Raw genomic sequence first — 20,726 nt, forward strand, 5'->3', positions numbered from 1 at the left:
GTATGGAGTCAATATGTCAACTACTGTCCACTTAATGTTGATAGTAAATTTCCATATCGTATTCAACGTTAAGCTGACTATTGCCAACATTTGTCTTCTGCTAAAAACACGCCACATGTTTACCTTTGTATGTTACCAATACGTGGAGTGTTTGTTACTCCTGTGTTTCTAATACATGGCATAGTTTTTTTTGTTTTCCTGGTTTAGTTTCAAATTTAAATCAAGTAACAGAAATTAAAATAGAAATAAATGAAAAATTAATCGATATTCAGTAGTAGGATTTCTGCGGTTTTAAATTGACGGAAGTGGTAAGATCCACGCGTGAAATTCGCGCCAAATTTCTTCCTTCGCATCGGCTGGCTTCCAAGATGGCAGGTGATGGTGATCGTAACAAGTCCCTGAAAGAAGCTTTAATTGACAGTCTCACTGCTATTCTGTCTCCTCTACACGACGTTCGAGTGAATGGAGAGGAACAGATCAAAGCCCTTGAGGTGACAGAAGGTGCATGTCAATTTTTTATTTTATTTCTCTCCCTTTCTTTTGTTATACAAAACACGATACAATATATACGTAACTCATCACGCATTTCTTTTACTATATCTCTACTTATAATATTCAATTAGAGAAAAGTTTTGAATGTCACTTCATACACTTTATATTTAGTTCTGTGTTCATAATTGAAAATTATGACGATGTTTATCCCTAATTCATAATACAACCTTTGTGTGTCTTTGTAAACAATTTTTTTTGTTAACTGAATTATCTAACAACGAAGTAAACGATCTTCATAGTTAAAATATCAGCTAAAAAGAAAGTCTGTTGTACAATAATTTTAATATATTTTATTACGTTATATGATTTTTTTTTCAAGTGTTTCACAGCCATCAGTTTTGAGTTTTTTTTTACAACTCGACATATCTTTTAACGAGGTATATGATGGTAAAAAAGAAAGTAAATTAATCGAAATTGTTCATAAAACACGGTATTTAGCAGATATATACTTTAGTCTCTTCCATTCATTGTCTAACTTTTCAAGTTACTACTTAATAGTCCAAAGTTTTATAAAGTTGGTGGGGATAGATTCTTAAAATATATTTTATCTTGCCGAAATGAAAAATATAATTAAGCAAACCTCTGAAGAATCTGTTATTGAGACATTAAAAGAAATATCTCTTGCCACCCGGCATAATTTATATTCCGAATTTCTTACTGAGTGACAGACATGAAACTTCGTTTAAAATGTTTTTCTTAAATTTTTTTTTCATTTATTCTGCTAAATTGAGTATACTTTCTTAATTTGTTTAATGGTATCTCTGTTAGTTTGGGTTTTCGCGGTCTTTTAAAATAAGTGTCTAATTACTGTCTGCTCCCTAACTGACATGTGATGTAGGTTTTGCCACGCCTCCCCAGCTGTAACGCACATGTTGATTCAGGGGTGGGGGTCTAGATATGGATGCTGTTTAGCCCCAGGTTATCCCTTATTGAGTAGATCGTCTCGGGTTTTTTTTCCCCTTTTTTCCAGACATATTGCTTTTTGGGATTACTTTGTACTATGTATTCTATTCTTTAAGACGGCCTGATATGAAGGAAATCTGGTTGTTTCTAGAATGTTAAACAGAGGTTACGTCGTTGGCTCGTCTGTATTCGGATGGCAGAAACGATAGAGTGCGGACTAAATGAATATTTTATAGTATTTATATCTTTTACTGCTCCGAGTTCGAATTTGTCATTCATCTCTTTGGGAGGAGGGGTGATAAAATATACACCAGTCAGTTACTTGGGGGATTTATTCAAATTTCTCCTTCCCAAATATGTCAGATCATTTTGGATTGACAGAATTACTAGACCATCGATAAAAATACTTCGCAATATTTAGTTACGTCCCTTTTTGATTCGAGTTCAATTCCTGCCAGAGTCAACTCTGCCATTCGTCTTTTTGTGGGTCGATTTCATCAACTGTCCTCTTCAAAATGTTTGGCCTTGTGACTACGTAATAAACTGAAATCTCTTCGTGTTCGCTCGACCTACTAGAAATGACAGTCAAGTCTCTTTGAAGTCCAACCTCGCCGTCTTAAACACATTACGTAATATCGGACATACCTCTAAAAAGACAGGGTGGTCATTGGTGGAATGCCTCTGTTCAGTTAGTGTTGTTACTTGGCCGGTGAATTGACAGATTTGTTTGAGCAGTTCGAAAAAATGCGTTGCAGCCCCTTACCTTCTGAGTTCAAATTCCACCGAGGTCAACTTTCGCTTTCACTCTTTCGGGGTCGATAAAATATTGTACCAGTTTAGCACTGAGGTCAATGAAATCAACTAAACCTCTTCCTTCAAAATTGATGGCCTTGTGCCTACAATTATTTGCGGGGTCAATATTATTAACTCTACTCCATCTCCCTCCTAATGTATGTCCTTGTTTCGTATGTTGTGATCCCTTAATGGTTTAGCACTGTGTGTTTTACCATTTTAATTGTCTGTTCTTTATTCTGTTGTCTCGAAATGTCGTGTCTCGTTTAAAAATTTAAAATCTGTTGCAGAATGGCTGTTGTACAATTCGTCATCTGAAAGAATAAATAGCCAAAAGCATTTATTTATAACAGTTTATCTTTTTATACGATCTTACGTTTTGCTTAAAATAACTGTAATTTTATTTTACTCTATATTTGCTTATATATAAGTGTAGTCTTTCTCACAAATCAAATATTTCTATATCATACGCAGACGTCTGTATGAGAGCCAATGATTGAGCCTTTGTGGAGGTGCCCAAACTGCAGTAATCAGCAGCCAGATTTTCTTGAAATTGCACTCTATCATCTCAAGAAAAAAGTCCTATTTAACGTCTGTTTTCCATGCTGGACTTGACTGGTTTCTACAGCTGGATACTCTTCCTAATGCCAACCACTTTACAGTGTACTGGGTGCTTTTTATGTGGCACCAGCTTATACACCAATGCTTTTTACATGGCACCTTGGTTTTAGGCTCTCAATTCTGTTGTGGGGGGCAGGTCTTCTTGAGTACAGCAATGCTCCACATATCTTGGTCCTCTTGTTATTTCAATCATAAGGCTCAGCATTTTAAGATCATTTATTCCATTTTGAAAACATATCCCTAAAAAAGACAGGGTGGTCATTGAGATCATATAGCTATTCCATCAATACTGGGTGTTAGAAACTGACATGGCATGTGGTTCATAATTAGTTATTGCTATCTGTTCTGAAGCTAGAGATAGACAATTTTGTGCTTGCTCAACACAACTTAAATACCAGTCAAACTTAAAGGAAAAACTAGTTGCACTTGTTTAACCAAACCAGCAGACAGTCAGATGTCCCAGCTGTACCCATCATACAGTTTTTCTGACAATATATTTAGGATTGCATAATTTAATAGTGGCCTTACTATTTGAAAGAGAATTGGTTGCTATTGTGTAGGTCAAGAAGTAGTTGTATAGCACACAGCAATGTGGGCTAGTTGTGTTTTTAATTCAAGGGTAAACCTATGACTGCAACCTTCTGTATTTGGTACCCTGACCCCAGATATAATGTATCCGGGACTACATTATCCTTTTTTTTTTTTTTTTCAAGTGTGATTGAAGGAGATTTGGCTTCAATAAATGAACAAGCTTTTACTCAGATTAAATGAGGTTGTTGATAGTATAGTTCTGTATATACAGGCTGTGAAAAAAGCTTATCACCATTGGATTATTCTTTAATAGGATTTTTTTTTTGGTTTTGTTTTCAGAGTTTGGAGTCTATCTGGCTGAGTTGACTGTGGATCCAAATGGAGCTTTAGCTATCCGGCAATTGGCCTCTGTCTTACTGAAGCAGTATGTGGAAGCTCATTGGTCAAGTCAGTCCAGTAAATTCCGTGCCCCAGAAACCTCTGAGAAGGTAATTTCTAATTATCCTATTTTCTGTCTATAAGAATAAAATTTAAGTTTTAAACTTTTTTTTATATTGAGCCATCTTTGGTCTTGTATTACAAAACAGTTGGTTTCATAGTTTAATTCATTCATATGTAAATGAAAATTTCTTATCAACTTCTAGATAAAGCCTATGCATGCATATGCATTTTGCTGCCATTTCATAATCAAAATATGTGCAAGCATAGCTGTGTAGTCTCGAGGTTCAGTTCCTAATCATGTGGTTTGGGGTTGAGTCCTCTGTGGCACCTTGGGCAAGTGTCATCTACTTTACTCTGGCCTACCAAAGCAGACAAAAAACTGAAAAAAGACCTGCGTGTGTGAACATAGCTGTAAATGAGTGTTGTCTTCATAGAAGCAGGGTCATTTGCTCACAAGCTTCCTTGAAATTTTCTGGCCATGAAGAAATTTCTTACATTGGAACAGGTGAGGATTGGTGACAGGAAGGGCATCCAGCCATAGAAAATTTGCATCACCAAATTCCATCTAACCTTTGCAAGCATGGAATGATACATGTTAGAATGATGTTGACAAAAGGTTAATTACCTAAAATCTGTTTTATACCATGAAAAAAATATATACACAAAAGGGGCAGAAGAAATATATGCACTTGTTCTGATATATCAGCTGGATGGCTGTGAATTCTCTGACCAATTGTTCTTTTGTAGCTGCTTTGCTGTCCAAGCTGCTAACCATCAACTAATACAAAACTGTTCTGTATTTTGAACAAGGGAGACAGGTTTAATCATCTTTGGAAATTTAAATGCCTGTGGTAAGATTTGAACTGATGAAAATAAGGTCGATGGCATATCACCTTAATTTCATTGTCTTTATACCTCTTATAACCTAGCAAACTGTATTTCATGTTGAGCATTACCCTAAAATTTAGTTTCTTTTAAATCTCTTTTGAAAAATATTTAAAGATGAGCTTCTTTGTTATTACAATCCATATTCCTTGTCAAAGCATGTTGGAGGTAGTGCTTGTCTTTATTGAGATGTTCAAATATAGGTTTATTAAAACCTGAAAGATATGGAGAAAGAATGTACATATTGAAGTCAGTGTGTGTCTGTGATCTGAGTAAAGTTTGAAACAAGATAATTTTCTAAAAGTGGGTAAATGGATAACAGTTTGTCTGTTTACTCAGTAAATAGGTAAGACTTCTGATGGTAGGTTTGTACTGTAGTACACAGTAAAGTGAAAAGAAATTTCCATACCAAAGGATTAGATTGGATTATCTAATCTTATTTCTCCTGGAACAACAGACCTTGAAATATAAACTATGGTATATAAGTTCCCGATTTTGGATATGTTAGGTGTACTTCCTTTATCTGTTATAACACAGATCATCTTCGTGGTTCTTGCTTCACGTATAAATCATTTTCTTTTCCTCTTCTTGAAATGTTGACATTAAAAAAAGATGGTTTACCAGTGCACCTGCTTCTAATTCCTGAACAGGCTCCCTTATTAACTTTTTTGTATTATTCCTTCAGTTGATCTTACAAATATCTGGAAAAACCTGTATGTCAGCAGTAGTAAATTTAGTGACCAGCCAATGCCATAACTGTTTATTTCATATCATGTATCTATCACCATGACCGATATCCAAAATATAGTGGAGAAGACTAGCCACTGGATTTGGTTAAAAAGAGACAATGAGCGATGGCCAGAGAAATATTGAGCTTTGTTTTTAATAACCAGTTGATCTAGCAAGCGGGGCCTCATATCAGTGAGGGGATGCCATCGAGAGGTAGGCCCCGAAACGGCGCGCATTCTCTCCTGATGACCCCATACACTTGCTGGCTTCCGGTATGCGGAGTTCTCGACTGGTAGCACTTGCATGTGCAAGTTGTTTGCAAGACATGTTGATATTTGGCATGAGCAAAGATGTGTTAGCATTCAAAGCAGCCATCTCAGGCTCATATAATATTTTGTTTACATTGGCCAGCCAATTCCAACCTTTAATACCTACCCTACAATGTCATCCTTAATATAGTCACGTCATTCAAATCATAAAGCTATGAGATATTGCATAATTATTTCAAAACAAATAAGCATTACATTTGACAGTGTAATCAATGAGTTAAAGGTTCAAGGTGTGTACTTCTTTATTTTGATCCTTATTTTTTTACTCCTGTTGTTGTGCATTGACTGACACTTGTTATATTTTTAATGTCTGAATATATCTGAGAAAGGTTGAGCCTTCCATTAAAACTATTACATTTGCTCTGGGGTAATACATAGTAGTGTACATATATAATATCATTTATATTTGACATGTTCCTTTACTTTGCAGGCAAAGGCTGCCATTAGAGAGATCCTACCTGCAGGATTGAAAGAATCCATTAGTAAAGTTCGAACCAGTGTTGCCTATGCAGTGTCTGCCATCACCCACTGGGACTGGCCTGAGACCTGGCCAGAACTATTCAGTCTTTTAATGGAAGCTCTTACATGTGGTGATCCCAATGCACTTCATGGTGCCATGCGTGTTTTGACAGGTAAAAATAACCATTCATTTGCTTTCCTCTTTTTACATTTAAGATTAAATTATATTTTTTTAAATTTATATGTGCTTTCCATACTTGGGAGAAAATCGAAACATGCTTTTTGTGAAACTACATGAGTATCTTTATCATAATTCTCAGGCAGAATCAGCTTCTATACAATTTCCATTTGCCCAATTTAATTCACCCAAAGCTATAAAAAGACATTTGCCCAGGATGCCATGCAATTGGATTGAACTCCAGACCTTGTAGTTGTGAACTGAAATTGTTAACCATATACATGCATAAATTAATTGTGATCATAAAGCATTTTAAACTTTAACAGTCAATATTTAATGTGATGTAACATAAAATGTAACTTAAGATCTTGTCATCTTTGTGAATGCCTAAAAGCAAGCAACTGGGATTAGCAATAGTGCTCATTTTCAAATGATGTATTTCATGTATTGAGCCTGTTTTGTCTTTGCACACCCAGGCGCACGTGTTTGTGTAGATATATAGATATGATGTGAAACTGAGGCTTCATTCCATTGCTAATCTTAACAAAGAATGCTGCTGTGATCTCTGGTGTTGTCTATTAATCACTCTGTTTCTCTGTGTAAAATTGACAACCATTATTGTCAGTGGCTGTAGATTGCTAACCAAATATAAGTTTCAGGCATGACATACACAAGACGGCCAGTTTTCCGTTACCATGATGCCTAATATGGCAGGACCACAATGAGTGGCAAGACTCTGAAACCCATCAACCAAAGCTGCACTTTCAAAGACCTGCAACATAAAAAAGTTGATGACAAGCATTCAGCTATTAAATCATGCTTCAAATATGCCTCTTTTCAACCCATACTACAGTATTTCCTGAATGAATTCGTCCCTTTGATTTCAAAGCCAATTTAGATCTTAAATATTGAAAAATTAGACTGCTATAAGTTTAAACAAACATTCAAAATAGTATCTTAGCACGAGAATAGTGAAAATATACTAAAAACTAAAATGGTTCAAATTTATTTTAAAACTCTTCATCATCATCATCATCATCATCATCGTTCAACATCCACTTTCCATGCTAGCATGGGTTGGACGATTTGACTGAGGACTGGTGGACCAGGATGCAACATCAGGCTCCAATCTGATTTGGCAGAGTTTCTACAGCTGGATGCCCTTCCTAACGCCAACCACTCCGATTTCACAAATCCTTCATATTCAATACTTGTGGGATGAAAAATGTTTGATGTCGATCAAATCTTGCACAATTTACAGCAGATATTGAATCCATTGCAAGATACATTGCTGTTTTTAAAATATTCATTCTATGAATCAGTATTGGGCAAATTTTCTGGTCTGTTGCAGAGATCATTTTTATGACTCTGTAGATGCTGCTTCATGAAAGACTTCAATTCACTGAACATTTCCTCATTGGAATTAAACTTTGGAGAATAAGGAAGTAGATATTTAACCATATGTTGTGGCACAAGATCAATTTCATTGACACTTTTATGGATGCACGCATTGTCCATAATAAGTGACAGGATCTGATGTAGTCGCAGCGATCTTTAGCAAACATTGATGTAAAAAGCTGTAAAGATCAGAAGTTGGGATCTTAAATGTTTTGAATTGGACAAGATCCGACATATCCATAGCAGCAATGTTTAAATTTGCCCCTTTAGTAGAAGGACGATCGGTAAATGCCTGAACTCCATGGTAAGCTCTGCCCATCGACCTTCCAAATATAATAGATTGTAAAGATATTTCATAAACAAAAATTTTATGTAAAAGTATTTAGCAAATATAATAATTAGTTACCTTGAAATCCAAATATTGTAATTTGTTTCAGTATATACATGACGAATGGCCAATCCATTATCTTAAAGCCATTTTGCGTAATGACCTCACTCCTTTTTTGTTTTCATTATTTCATTCTTGAGGGTGAATTATTAGTTTTTTTCAGAGTGTATCCAAAGCCATCAAAATTGTGATAAATAGTTGATAATGAAACAGTCAAATCGAATTTCTCTTGTAAAAGTTCTCTCATTCTTTTCAAAGTTAAAGTTGAGTCCTCATTAATCGGTTCTTGTAAAAATTGATGATTTTCGTTGATTTTTCACTGTTGGTGCCCACGTTTTTTTTCTTCGGAGAATAATCTTTCTGCGCAATTGTCTTGACTGTGCTGTAGTTAAATATCAAGGGAGCTGGACAACAATTTCAAATTTTTGCTGTTTCTGCTCAGATACTTTCTTGTATGTCTTGTTTGGCATGTTAAAAATGTTTAAACTATTATGTTTTAAATCAGACTTTAATATAAACGGATAAATTCAATTGGGAAATACTGTTGTACGGAAAATGGGCATTAAACAAAGGATCCTCTATATTACTGATTTAATCATTTTCTCCATTCCTTGTTTTCATGGATTTCTGAATTTTTACATTATATTATCCAGCTTTGTCATATGTCTGTTTCAGTTTCTTACATCTTGTCCAACTTTTCTCTATTTTTCATTTTGTAAATAAATATTGTTGGTTACTGAGTTCCAATGAGCCAATCACTGTTTCATTAACATTACAATTGCAAAAGTCACAAAGATATATCTGTACAATTTATGCAGAAATATTACTACAGTATTTTTGTTCAAATGCACTGGTTTATCGGATTTTTTTTCACCTGTGTGTGTATGTAACACCTGGTGTAGTGCCACCTTCCCTTCTACAACAATCTCACTCAACTGAGGGAGCTGTTGCTTTTTTTTTTTTTTTTTTTTGAATCTTTTAAGTTACTTGGTGACCTCACTAGTGCCACTATTATAAAAATAAAAAAAACCCCAGTACATACTGTAAAGTGGTTGGTGTTATGAAGGGCATCCAGCCATAGAAGCCATGCCAAAGCAGACATTGGAAGACCTATTAAATAATTTTTTATATATATATATATATATATATATATATATATTTAATGTTGGGCTTCTACACAGTTTCTGTCTACTACATTGCTCTCACAAAGCACTAGTCAAACTCCAAGACACTTGAAGAAGGTGCCATCCAATGCAATTGAACCCAGAACCATATGGCTGGAAATTGAACCTTACCAGACAACCATACTTTCTTATATTTCCTATTATTATTGCAGTTAGGTTGGGTTCTAAGTAAGTAATATCCAGATCAGTTTCATGACCTATATTGAATAGATTTATCAATTTATACATCTGTGTGGGTATCTATGTACACAAATTTATGTATGTATGTAGTGATCTGGTTCCTACCTTTCCATTTTTATTGCGTTAGTATCATCTAACTAAAAATAACTTAGTTATTTATAACTCTTTATGAAATCAAACATAATCATAGACTTTTCCCTTATCTCTCCTCTCTTCAGTATTTCTCCCTCTGCTGTATTTCCCTATTAACTCTCATCACAAGTTCCCCTTCATAAACTCGATGGTAACATTGTAAATTCACTCTCCAACCAAATTTAGATTGGTAGTCAAATGACACTTTAAAATGTTTAATTCTTACATGTATTCACCTGATGCAAAGTTTTTTTTTTTTTCTTTGGCCTAATGTAATACTTCTGTTCATAAAAAAAAATGTGTTTGAGACAGCTGTAGTGAACCCTAATCCATCTGTTATTTGTGTGTGTTTGTGTGTGTGCATATACAAACACACACATACATAAGCTGAATTGGAAGCAAATTTAAGTGTTAAGCAGGTTACTTCAAAAACATTTGCTGATATTTTCAGAGTTCACTCAAGATGTGACAGATGTTCAAATGATTAAAGTGGCTCCAGTTATTCTTCCAGAAATGTACAAAATATTTGTACAAGCTGATGTAAGTGAAATTATAGTTTATTGCTATCAGTTTTTAAAAAAAATTTTATTTATGGGAAAGAAATATTTATAATTTTTTAAATCCATTTGATAACTATATAAAATATCTGTTTATATCCAGGTCAGTCTTGATTCAGTTGACTGACCTGCCAGCATGGAAAACAGATATTAAATGATGTAGAATGCTGTCTAGAATGGAGATTTGACTGCTATTTCTTATAGGCTGAACAACTACATAAAAGCTCCCTCTTTGATTGAATTTCTAACTGTTGATAGAGTAATACTAGACTTATTTTACCAGCACGGAAAAATTGACATGATGGTGTACATATTGGAATATGTCATATTGCTGTTGTCAGCTGTAAGGTTCAGCATCCTGAGATCTATCCTAATTACTCCATATTACTATGGTACTTTATTTTGTCTATTAATTTTCCCTTTCATATCACACATCTTTATCAGCACTGTTGTCTCTCTTACATTTACCAATATTCAGTTATCCTCTCTCCCAGCTCTGTACTCTTTAAGTTAACATTACACATCCAACTGATCATAGCTCTGTCATTTCACTATATCTTTCTATCATATAGTATCATATAGTATCACATACTCCATACAATTTTTTCAGAGAGTTAAACTTTGTTGTTATTTGTGGTTACAACCCAATAAACCTCCACCTTTTTCTTACTCCGACAACTAAACTTTCACTATAGCCAACTCTGGCACCTAATTCAGTTCGGTATTTCAGCAGCAGTTCATAATATCCTTATCTTTGTCAATTGGCTAGAAATTAACCTGTCTCTTGGTTTAACACCCCCATTTAGCTCTTATAAAACCCTTAGCAGAATCCACTTGGTTGCAAATATTGAGGCTAGGTTATTGATTTGAACACAACTAAATGTCTTGACTTTCTGCTTTCTATTGCAGTAAACATTGGTTTAGGGTTTTTTCCTCTCTTTCCTCTACAAGTCTCAGATGTCCAGTGTGAGTCACAAGTGTCTGTCTTCCTCTGACTAAGCAAAGAAAGAAATGAAAAATATTACATTTAGTTTTAGTTGTTTGTCTCTTGAGATCTAATCACATTCAATGCAGATCCATTTGCAATTAGCCCTGTACTAAGCCACATACTGAATAGAACTGAACTGCATCTTTGATACTAGAGAAATTCTTTCCCAAATAATTCTAAAACAAATATTTATTTTTGCTTGTTTATCAGTTGTCATCATCAGTAATAAAACAAAGTGGGCTGTGACAGCTGAGGACATGTGTAGGCTTGAAAGCAAAGAAGCCAGTTTGCTTCACTGGATGTGCAATGTCAGTGTGCATGCACAACAAAGTGTAAGCATCTTGAGAGAAATTTTGGACATAAGAGGCATCAGATGTGGTGTGCAAGAGAGACAGTTGTGCTGGTATGGTCACGTGATGTGTATGAATGAGGACAGCTGTGTAAAGACCTTTCGTGAGATGCTGTGCTTAAGACCTGTCAAGTGAAATTGTAGTTGTGGCTGATGCTGGTGTCACATAACTGGCACATAAAAAGCACCTTTCAAGTGTAGGGCCTCATGGGGGCAAAGTGGCCGATGCTGGTGGCATGTGAAAAGCACCTTTCAAGTGTAGGGCCTCATGGGGGCAATGACGAATGACTGAGACCTTTGACATTATGCTGTGCTTAAAAAAACTCATCAATCTGTGCAAAACTGCAGTCATGGCAGATACTGCTGTCATACAAATGGCATCCATGTCGGTGGCATGTAAAGGCATCCATTACACTCTCGGAGTGGTTGGTGTTAGGAAGAGCATCCAACCATAGAAACCTTGCCAAATCAGACTGGAGTCTGATGCAGCCTTTCAGCTTGCCAGCCCTGGTCAAACCATCCAACCCAAGCCAGCATGGACAATGGACGTTAATTGATGATGAATTGGCCTTTCTAGCTTCAATTGGTATTGATTAACCCTGATCAAATGGTTTTCATTAGATGCTCTGTGTTCAGCCATTCATATTTTCTTTTATTTATAGAACTGCATATGCAATTTATCCTATTTTTTTGACAGTAGGATGTGATTTGAGGGAAATTTGGTTATTTCTTATGGATTGAGTGAGCACATAAGGGCTCCCTTGTTCTGTCTTCAGAAAGAAAACAAAGATATATAGATATCTGGTAGGTGGACATGTTGGCTGGGGAGTAGGTATGTTAATAGTGATTCACAATAAGCTGTCATTTCCTTGCATCCTTAAAATTAGATGCAAATTTGATATATTTTTATGTTCTTTTATTTGTTTCAATCATTTGAGTGCGGCCATGCTGGAGCACCGCCTTTAGTTGAACAAATTCACCCCAGGACTTATTCTTTGTAAGCCTAGTACTTATTTTATCGGTCTCTTTTGCCGAACTGCTAAGTTACGGGGGACATAAACACACCAACATCGGTTGTCAAGCGATGGCGAGGGGACAAACACACGCAAACATATATACACACACACACACACACACACACACACACACACACACACACACACAATGAGCTTTCAGTTTCCATCTACCAAGTCTACTCACAAAGCTTTGGTCAGCCTGAGGTGATAGAAGACACTTGCCCAAGGTGCCACGCAGTGGGACTGAACCCGGAACCATGTGGTTGGGAAGCAAGCTTCTTACCACACAGCCACATACATTTTCATTTCCTTTTTGTATTTTAAAAAGAAATGAAATTGCATTTAAAATGTTTTTTCTCTTTTGCAGACATACAGTATTCGTACGCGTACTCGAGCAGTCAACATCTTCAACACTTGTGTTGCTATGGTAGCTACTATGATGGACACACACAAAGTAAGACCAGTCTCAATGGTTTCTCCTCTAATATTTGTCATATATCATTCAGATATTTATCATGGCCATGCTGGTGCACTGCCTCAAGAAATTTTAGTTGAACCAATCGACCCCTGTATTTATTTTCTTTTTAAGCCTGGTGCTTATTCTATTGGTCTCTTTTGTCGAACTGCTAACTTACAGGGATGTAAATGCACTAATACCGGTTGTTGCAGCACACACAGAGATGAAGAGCTTCTTTCAATTTCTGTCTACTAAATCCACTTGCAAAGCTTTGATTGGCCCAAGGTACCACGCAATGGGAGTGAATGTGGAACCATGTGGTTAGGAAGCAAACTTCTTATTTCTTTATTGCCCACAAGGGGCTAAACATAGAGGGGACAAACAAGGACAGACAAACGGATTAAGTCGATTACATCAACCCCAGTGCGTAACTGGCACTTAATTTATCGACCCCGAAAGGATGAAAGGCAAAGTCGACCTCGGCAGAATTTGAACTCAAAACATAACGGCAGACAAAATACCACTAAGCATTTCGCCCGGCGTGCTAACGTTTCTGCCAGCTCACCGCCTTCTTACCACACAGCCACATTTGTATTGATGAAATTAAATTGAGCTTTATAGCTAATAGTCTAACTCTGTCACTTGCATTATAGAAGTCATTTTATCCATTTAAGGATGCACAAAATCTCTTACATTTTGCATCTGTTTGACATATGCGCTAGAATTCAGTGACAAGATTACAGGAGTTTGTTAAAACTTTTTGACACCTCATAGTTGATAGCGTTATTAAGAGATAAAGGAAAGTGGATAGAATAGTTTTTGTATGGTAAATGGTGGCAGTATCTCTTCCAAGATTGCTTTTACAATCTTGCATCAAATCAAGAAATCTAAGATGATTTCTGTAGAAAAAAAAAATATTTCTTTCTTGCTTTTTTTTTTTTGTGTTATTTCTGAATAAATTTTAAAAACTTTTTCATATTGGAAATATAATAGAATTAATTTGTCTGACTCCAGTTTAGCTTTGGGTGCAGGTAATTTAAAGTAGCTGGCCTTTGTGACTCACTTGTCTTTTCTCTTGACACCCCTACTGTGTTCACTACCCTAGGCCCTGCACTAACCACTACATCCAGTCATTCCCTGATTCTGGAATCCATTTCTTGCCCATGTTTTTCCTGCGGCTGTCAATTTGTGGATATTCAACAATATCAACCATGTTGATCTCACCTGCCTTGGAGCACTTGTAAAAGCTATATGCACATCCCCTTCATTAAGACCAAACAAACCATTAAAAAACTGCCAGGCATTTACAAAAATCTTGTTATTTATATGCCATAAATGTATATAAAGGTTTAGACACTACCTAACTGGAGTAGTTAATAATGGCAAATCGTCCAACCCATGCTAGCATGGAAAGCGGACGTTAAACGATGATGCTGATGATGATTTTACTGCCAAGTGGATGGTGTTTGGAAGTCTCTGGTTCAGCCAATCAAGTAAATTTTACTTTGCAAATCCTTTGTGAGTTAACTGAGTTCAGGATAAAATAGAAGCCTTAGAAGCAAAAATATATATTAAAAAAAAAAAGGTCTCTAAATGATGTGGTTTCATGGAAAATTCTGCCAAGTACTTTACAAAGGGGAATGTATAAATTCCTAAAATCTTAAAAACATTTTTGGTTGTGAGCTGCTGCAATCTCAACAAGGCTGAATGCAGTAGCTCTTAACTATTCCATACAGATTACATCACCCAGTCATTTGGTAAAAGCATGACGGTTTCAATATTTTATTTCCTTTTTTAAAAATTTTGACTTCATGCTCATAATTTTTTTTTCTTGTTTTAGAAAGACTTGTCTCAATAGTTTATAAAAATTATTTATGAGAACAATTCTAATGAAAATATTTGTTAAATGGTAATGAAAATCTTAGAAAAAATTAAAAATATACTTTAATAAAATAGTGAAGGAATCTATGTACATTTAATGAAATGCTTTTGTACTCTTAGCCAGAAGGATCTTTGAATGTGTGACATTTATTTTGCAGGGTATTGTTAAGGCTTTACTGTTACCCGTCCTTCCACAATTTACTGATGCTTTTATCAGTGCCCTTCAGGTTCCTGATGGTGAAACTTCAGATAGTGGCCTCAAGATGGAAGTTCTTCAGGTATTTTTATTTCTTCTCAGTCTTTTGTTTCTAGTTTAAAATTACTAATGTGAAATTGAAATTTTTGACACATCTAAATATTTTTTCTCTCTAATTTTATACAGGCTGTCACAGTTTTAGTGAAGAATCTCCCGAAAACAATGTCTACTTGGTTACCTCAAATCCTTCCTCCAGTTTGGAATTTGTTCACACACAGTGTAGAATTGTATCCTTTTTTTAAATTTTCTGTAAACTAAATTATTTGATTTATTGGTATGTCTACTTTTTTTCTATACTTCCAAAAATTGAAATATGTTTTAGACTTGTTCTATTTGGTGTTCTGCTCTTAGCTTCACTGATATCTGGTGGTATATATTATGTTTGCTGATGATATTCTATGTCATATGTGTCTAGTTTGGCTCAGATTCCTTGGTATCTACTTTTAGGAGCAGGATATGCACTTCTTATGAAATTTTGGTTAATCCTTTTATTTCTCTTTCATAAAGTTGAACTTCATACAAGATTAAGCAAGTCATAAAACTCTAGGGCCTTAGAGTTAACCTAGCAAAAATCTTAGTCTTAGTAAGTTGGAAGGCAGACAAATCACAAATCCCTCCAGATAAATGACCCTGTTTGATCTGTAGAAGAGGCGTAGGCAGGAACTCCATAAGATGCACTTGGTGTAAGCTTTGGATACATGAAAGGTGCAGCAATATCAGAGGAAGGTTAACAGGGAAACTAGCTTTCATATGTGCAAGATGCACAGGTACAATAAATGCTGAAAATGTGCAAAAAAATAGACTCCATCAACTGCCAAGGGGGCAAGCTAGAGGTAGTAGATAGCTTCCATTATCTATGTGACTCAGTAGTGGAGGTGGATGCTGTGAGAATAAGATTAGGCTGGGTAAAGTTCAGAGAGCGCCTACCCCTTCTGGCAACAAAGAGCTTCTCTCTAAGTGAAAGGCAAATTGATGCCTGTGTGCAAACAGCTATGCTGCGTGGCAATGAAACATGCTGTGACAGCCAAGGACATGCATAGGCTTGAAGGAAATGAAGCCAGTATGCTTTGCTGGATGTGCAATGTCAGTGTGCATGTTTGACAAAGTGTAAGCATCCTGAGAGAAAAGTTAGGCATAAGAGGCATCAGGTGTGGTGTGCAAGAGCGATGACTGTGCTGGTATGGTCATGTGATTTGTATGGATGAGGACAGCTGTGTAAAGAAGTGCCAATCTCTCTGTGATAGAGGTAGATCCAGGAAGATATGGGACAAGGTGGTGAAGCATGATCTTCGAACGTTGAGCGTCACAGAGGCAATGACTAGTGACGGAGATCTTAGGCAATGTGCTGATGTGCTGTGCTTGAGAGGACCCATCAAGCTAAATGAAATCATAGTCATGGTAACTGGCACCTGTACTGGTGGCATGTAAAGAACATCTTTCGAGTGTTGGGCCTCACGGAGGGCAATAACCAAAACTTTTGGCATTGTCGTGCTTGAGAAGATCCATCAAGCCAAGCAAAATTGCAGTTGTGGCAGATACCGGTGTCATGCAAATGGCACCAATGCCAGTGGCACAAAGAAGCACCCATTACACTCTCTGAGTGGTTGGCATTAGGAAGGGCATCTAGCCATAAAAAAAAACATGCTAAATCAGACTGGAGTCTGGTGTAGCATGCCAGCCCAGTCAAACCGTCCATCCTATTCCAGCATGGAGAACAGACATTAAATGATGATGATGAGATACTCTGCTCTCATCATACCACCATGGAAGGTGGGTGTTAAACGATGATGATGATATATATGTGCGGGTGTGTGTCATCATCATCATCGTTTAACGTCCACCTTCCATGATGGTATGGGTGGTATGATGAGAGCAGGGTAGGCAGGAACCTGCACCAGACTTCTGTGTCTGTTTTGGCATGGTTTTTACAGCTGGATGCCCTTCCTAACATCAACCACCTGGCAGATTGGACAGTGCTTTTTACATGGCACAAGCACAGGCAAGGTCAGTTTTAGCACATTTTATACTGCTGGATGCCCTTCCAAACACCAACCACTTTACAATGTGGGCTGAATGCTGTTTGTGTGGCACCAAACACTGGCAGGGTCACCAAGTCACTTGCAAGACAAAGATCCTTTGGGAGAGGAGGGGAGCATTGGAGGAGGAGGAGGAAGAAGACAAAGATCCTTTGGGAGGAGAGAGGCATTGGAGGAGGCCATCTTGTATGAGATGATGAAAAATGAAAGGTTTGAGTGTGACAGAGACAGAAACGAGTGTCTTGCTGTATAGCAGTAACATGGTTACCTGGCTACAGAGAGTGATCAGGAATGACACAGTAGCAGGTGTGCTGCTGTAAAGGAGATAAATGGCTATCCAGTCTGAGAGAAGTGCAAGAGAGAGGGAGTGGGAGACAGCAAGAGTGCAGGAGAGAAATGGTGGCATACTCACAAGGAATGGGGCATCAGAATATAAATGGGATGGTAAGGTAAAGGAAGAGAGGTAGATGGTGGAAAGTATGGAGGTCATAATGTAAGTGGCAGGGGATTGCTAAAGAAGCAAAAGGGCCAAAAGTAGTTTAGTGACTGAAAACCTGGGTATATAGAGGGGGTGGGGGGACTATGGGGTAAAAATGATAGTGAGCAGGGCTGTGAGAATAGAATTGGTGGGTGAGCAATAAGCATAGTGCATGAAAGAGGAAATATGAGGAAGAGATGTTTGAATATATACGTATATATAAAGAGAAGTTGAAAATGCACTGTTCTCTGATTAAGTTTCCAAAAATATAAATGAATCCCTGTGCATTTTCAACTTTTTCTATATTTCTACCCATGTAGAATAAAATAACTTTTTTTTATTTGTTTTAATTATATATACATATATATATATATATATATATATATGTGTGTGTGTGTGTGTATAGACAAATTGCACCTAGAATTCTCTATTGGGGACTCATTTTATTGTAGGATCCCTTTATTATCTTTGGTAAATAGAATTTCAAATATCATCATCATCGTTTAATGTCCGCTTTCCATGCTAGCATGGGTTGGACGATTTGACTGAGGACTGGTGAAACCGGATGGCAACGCCAGGCTCCAATCTAATTTGGCAGAGTTTCTACAGCTGGATGCCCTTCCTAACGCCAACCACTCAGAGAGTGTAGTGGGTGCTTTTACGTGTCACCCGCACGAAAACGGCCACGCTCGAAATGGTGTCTTTTATGTGCCACCCGCACAAGCCAGTCCAGGGGCACTGGCAACGATCTCGCTCGAAAATCCTACGGGAGCCAGTCAGGCGGTACTGGCAACGGCCATGCTCAAGATGGTGCATCTCATGTGCCATCCGCACAAGAGCCAGTCCAGGGGCACTGGCAACGATCTTACTTGGCTTGCCGGGTCTTCTCACGCACAGCACATTTCCAAAGGTCTCGGTCAGTAGTCATCGCCTCGGTGAGGCCCAATGTACAAAGGTCTTGCCTCACCACCTCAGCCCAGGTCTTCCTGGGCCTACCTCTTCCACGGGTTCCCTCAACTGTTAGGGTGTGGCACTTTTTCACGCAGCTATCCTCATCCATTCTCACCACATGTCCGTACTAGCGCAATCGTCTCTCTTGCACACCACAACTGATAAAGATAGAATTAAGCACAAAAATGGCTTGAATATGCCTTTCTATTAGTTATTTTGTATTTTTTAAAAATATTTCTTGTGGATGCCTAAGTTTCTGGGGGAAAATGGTGAATTAGATGATACTTCACTGAAGAGGTCTTATAATACAAAAAACGCGAGTCGACCCCTTAACTGCATTGTCCACATTTTATTTTTAATTTCTCTCCCCATTCTTTATTAGTATTCTTTAAACTAATGAGACTGTCTCCTACCATATCTAATCTTTTAATCAGTTAAAATTACTTGGGTTACTACAATACGTTAGCACTGATTTATACATATAGGTTGTGGCCATCCCTGTGGTTTTTTTATTGTTCATTTTTGTCAAAATGTTATCCTTAACCCATTTCAGTTATGTTCGTACTGTTGTAAATAACACAGAGGAAGCTGATAATCCAGTGGATTCAGATGGTAAGTTAGATTATATTAGAACTGCAGTGAATGGTAGATGAGTGAGCAACAAAAAATGTTTTCTACTGTTTAGTCTTCATTAAATTAACCTCCAAACATTGGAAGATATGGATATTGTAGTCCTAAATATATTTTCTTAGGAATGAGATGCCACTTCTTAATGATACATATTCAGTAACTTTATATATATATATATATATATATATATATATATATATATATATATATTCAAATTACGATGAACGTAAACAAACAAACGAAGTTTGCTTTTAGAAGCGTTGAAATGTCTTAGAAAGGTAAAGAAGTGATTTTAAATTCTCAAACGCAGGATAATGCTAATAATATAGCCTGAACAGGATAAACTACCCCTATTTTGCAGAAAAAAGTGTTGGCGGCCAGTTATGAGATTGGTCTCATAGCTGGCCGCCAACACTTTTTTCTGCAAAATAGGGGCAGCTTATCCTGTTCAGGCTATATTATTAGCATTATCCTACGTTTGAGAATTTAAAATCACTTTATAAATATATATAAATGGAAACTTGACTTTTTTTTTTTTTTTTAATCTTCTCATTCAAGAAAATATGAATGGTCATGGCTGGACTGTCTATATTATTGGCCTGGGGTTAAACAACAAGGGAAGAAAAGGCACTCTTCTTCATATAAAAAGTACAGTGTATGCATGAAAATGATGTAAGGAAATGGGATGCTACATTGTAATATGTATTCATTGACTTCCTGCTAATCTTTTAATCAGAGAAAGGCATGCATTTCCACCAGTCCACCACTGTAAACTAATTCTCCATCAATCAACACTGGAAAGATGAAATGCTAAGGTGCCAGAATAAATACTGCATGGCTTTTGTCCGACACTCAAACACTGCCAGTTCATTGAGATTTGTTGAAAAAAGAACTCGGCAAATAGTCTTTCAATAATTTGAACTTTGATCTGAATATGATGGCCTAGCTTTGTCCCCCCCCCTCCCTACTTTTTTTTTTGTTACATTGAGTTTTCTTTCTCATTAATTGGATGGGTTGGAGAGGTTTCCAATTACCTATTGTTCCAGATCTCTTGTTTCAATGACACTTTGTATGGTGTTTGTTTCAGCATCATTTCAACTATCACATGTGAAGACAAGGATACACACACGTGTTTATGTACATACACAATGTGCTTCTTTGTGTCTGTCTACCAAATCCACTTGCAAGGCTTTAGTGGACCTTGGGCTCTAGTACAAGACATTTTCCCAAAGTGCCTTGCAATTATATTAGACCCAAAACCAGACCAATGTGAATGGGAAGCAAACTTCTCAACCACACAGCCATACCTTTGCAATAATATTATCAAGGAAACTTCTGCCTAGTTACTTCATCTGTTCAATGTTACCATTTCTCTCATTAGCTAATGAGTTTCTCTGTATTTGCTATACTTATTTTTAACAGTCA

General features: G+C 36.7%; 1 protein-coding gene across 1 annotated transcript in view; it reads left to right on the top strand.

The window, feature by feature from the left end:
• Positions 1–349: 349 nt before the first annotated feature.
• Positions 350–20,726, top strand: part of LOC106877043 (importin-9) — a 43,684-nt gene continuing 23,307 nt past the window's right edge. The window contains exons 1-8 of the mRNA XM_089347986.1: positions 350–501; positions 3,739–3,887; positions 6,214–6,415; positions 10,154–10,242; positions 12,980–13,066; positions 15,109–15,228; positions 15,333–15,433; positions 19,225–19,283. Of these exons, the coding sequence (XP_089204112.1) occupies positions 369–501; positions 3,739–3,887; positions 6,214–6,415; positions 10,154–10,242; positions 12,980–13,066; positions 15,109–15,228; positions 15,333–15,433; positions 19,225–19,283 (940 nt within the window). The 5' untranslated portion in view covers positions 350–368. The remainder of the gene's footprint in view (positions 502–3,738; positions 3,888–6,213; positions 6,416–10,153; positions 10,243–12,979; positions 13,067–15,108; positions 15,229–15,332; positions 15,434–19,224; positions 19,284–20,726) is intronic.

This window comes from Octopus bimaculoides, chromosome 2 (genome assembly GCF_046866305.1).
Source record: "Octopus bimaculoides isolate indiv1 chromosome 2, ASM4686630v1, whole genome shotgun sequence".
NCBI lineage: Eukaryota > Metazoa > Mollusca > Cephalopoda > Octopoda > Octopodidae > Octopus > Octopus bimaculoides.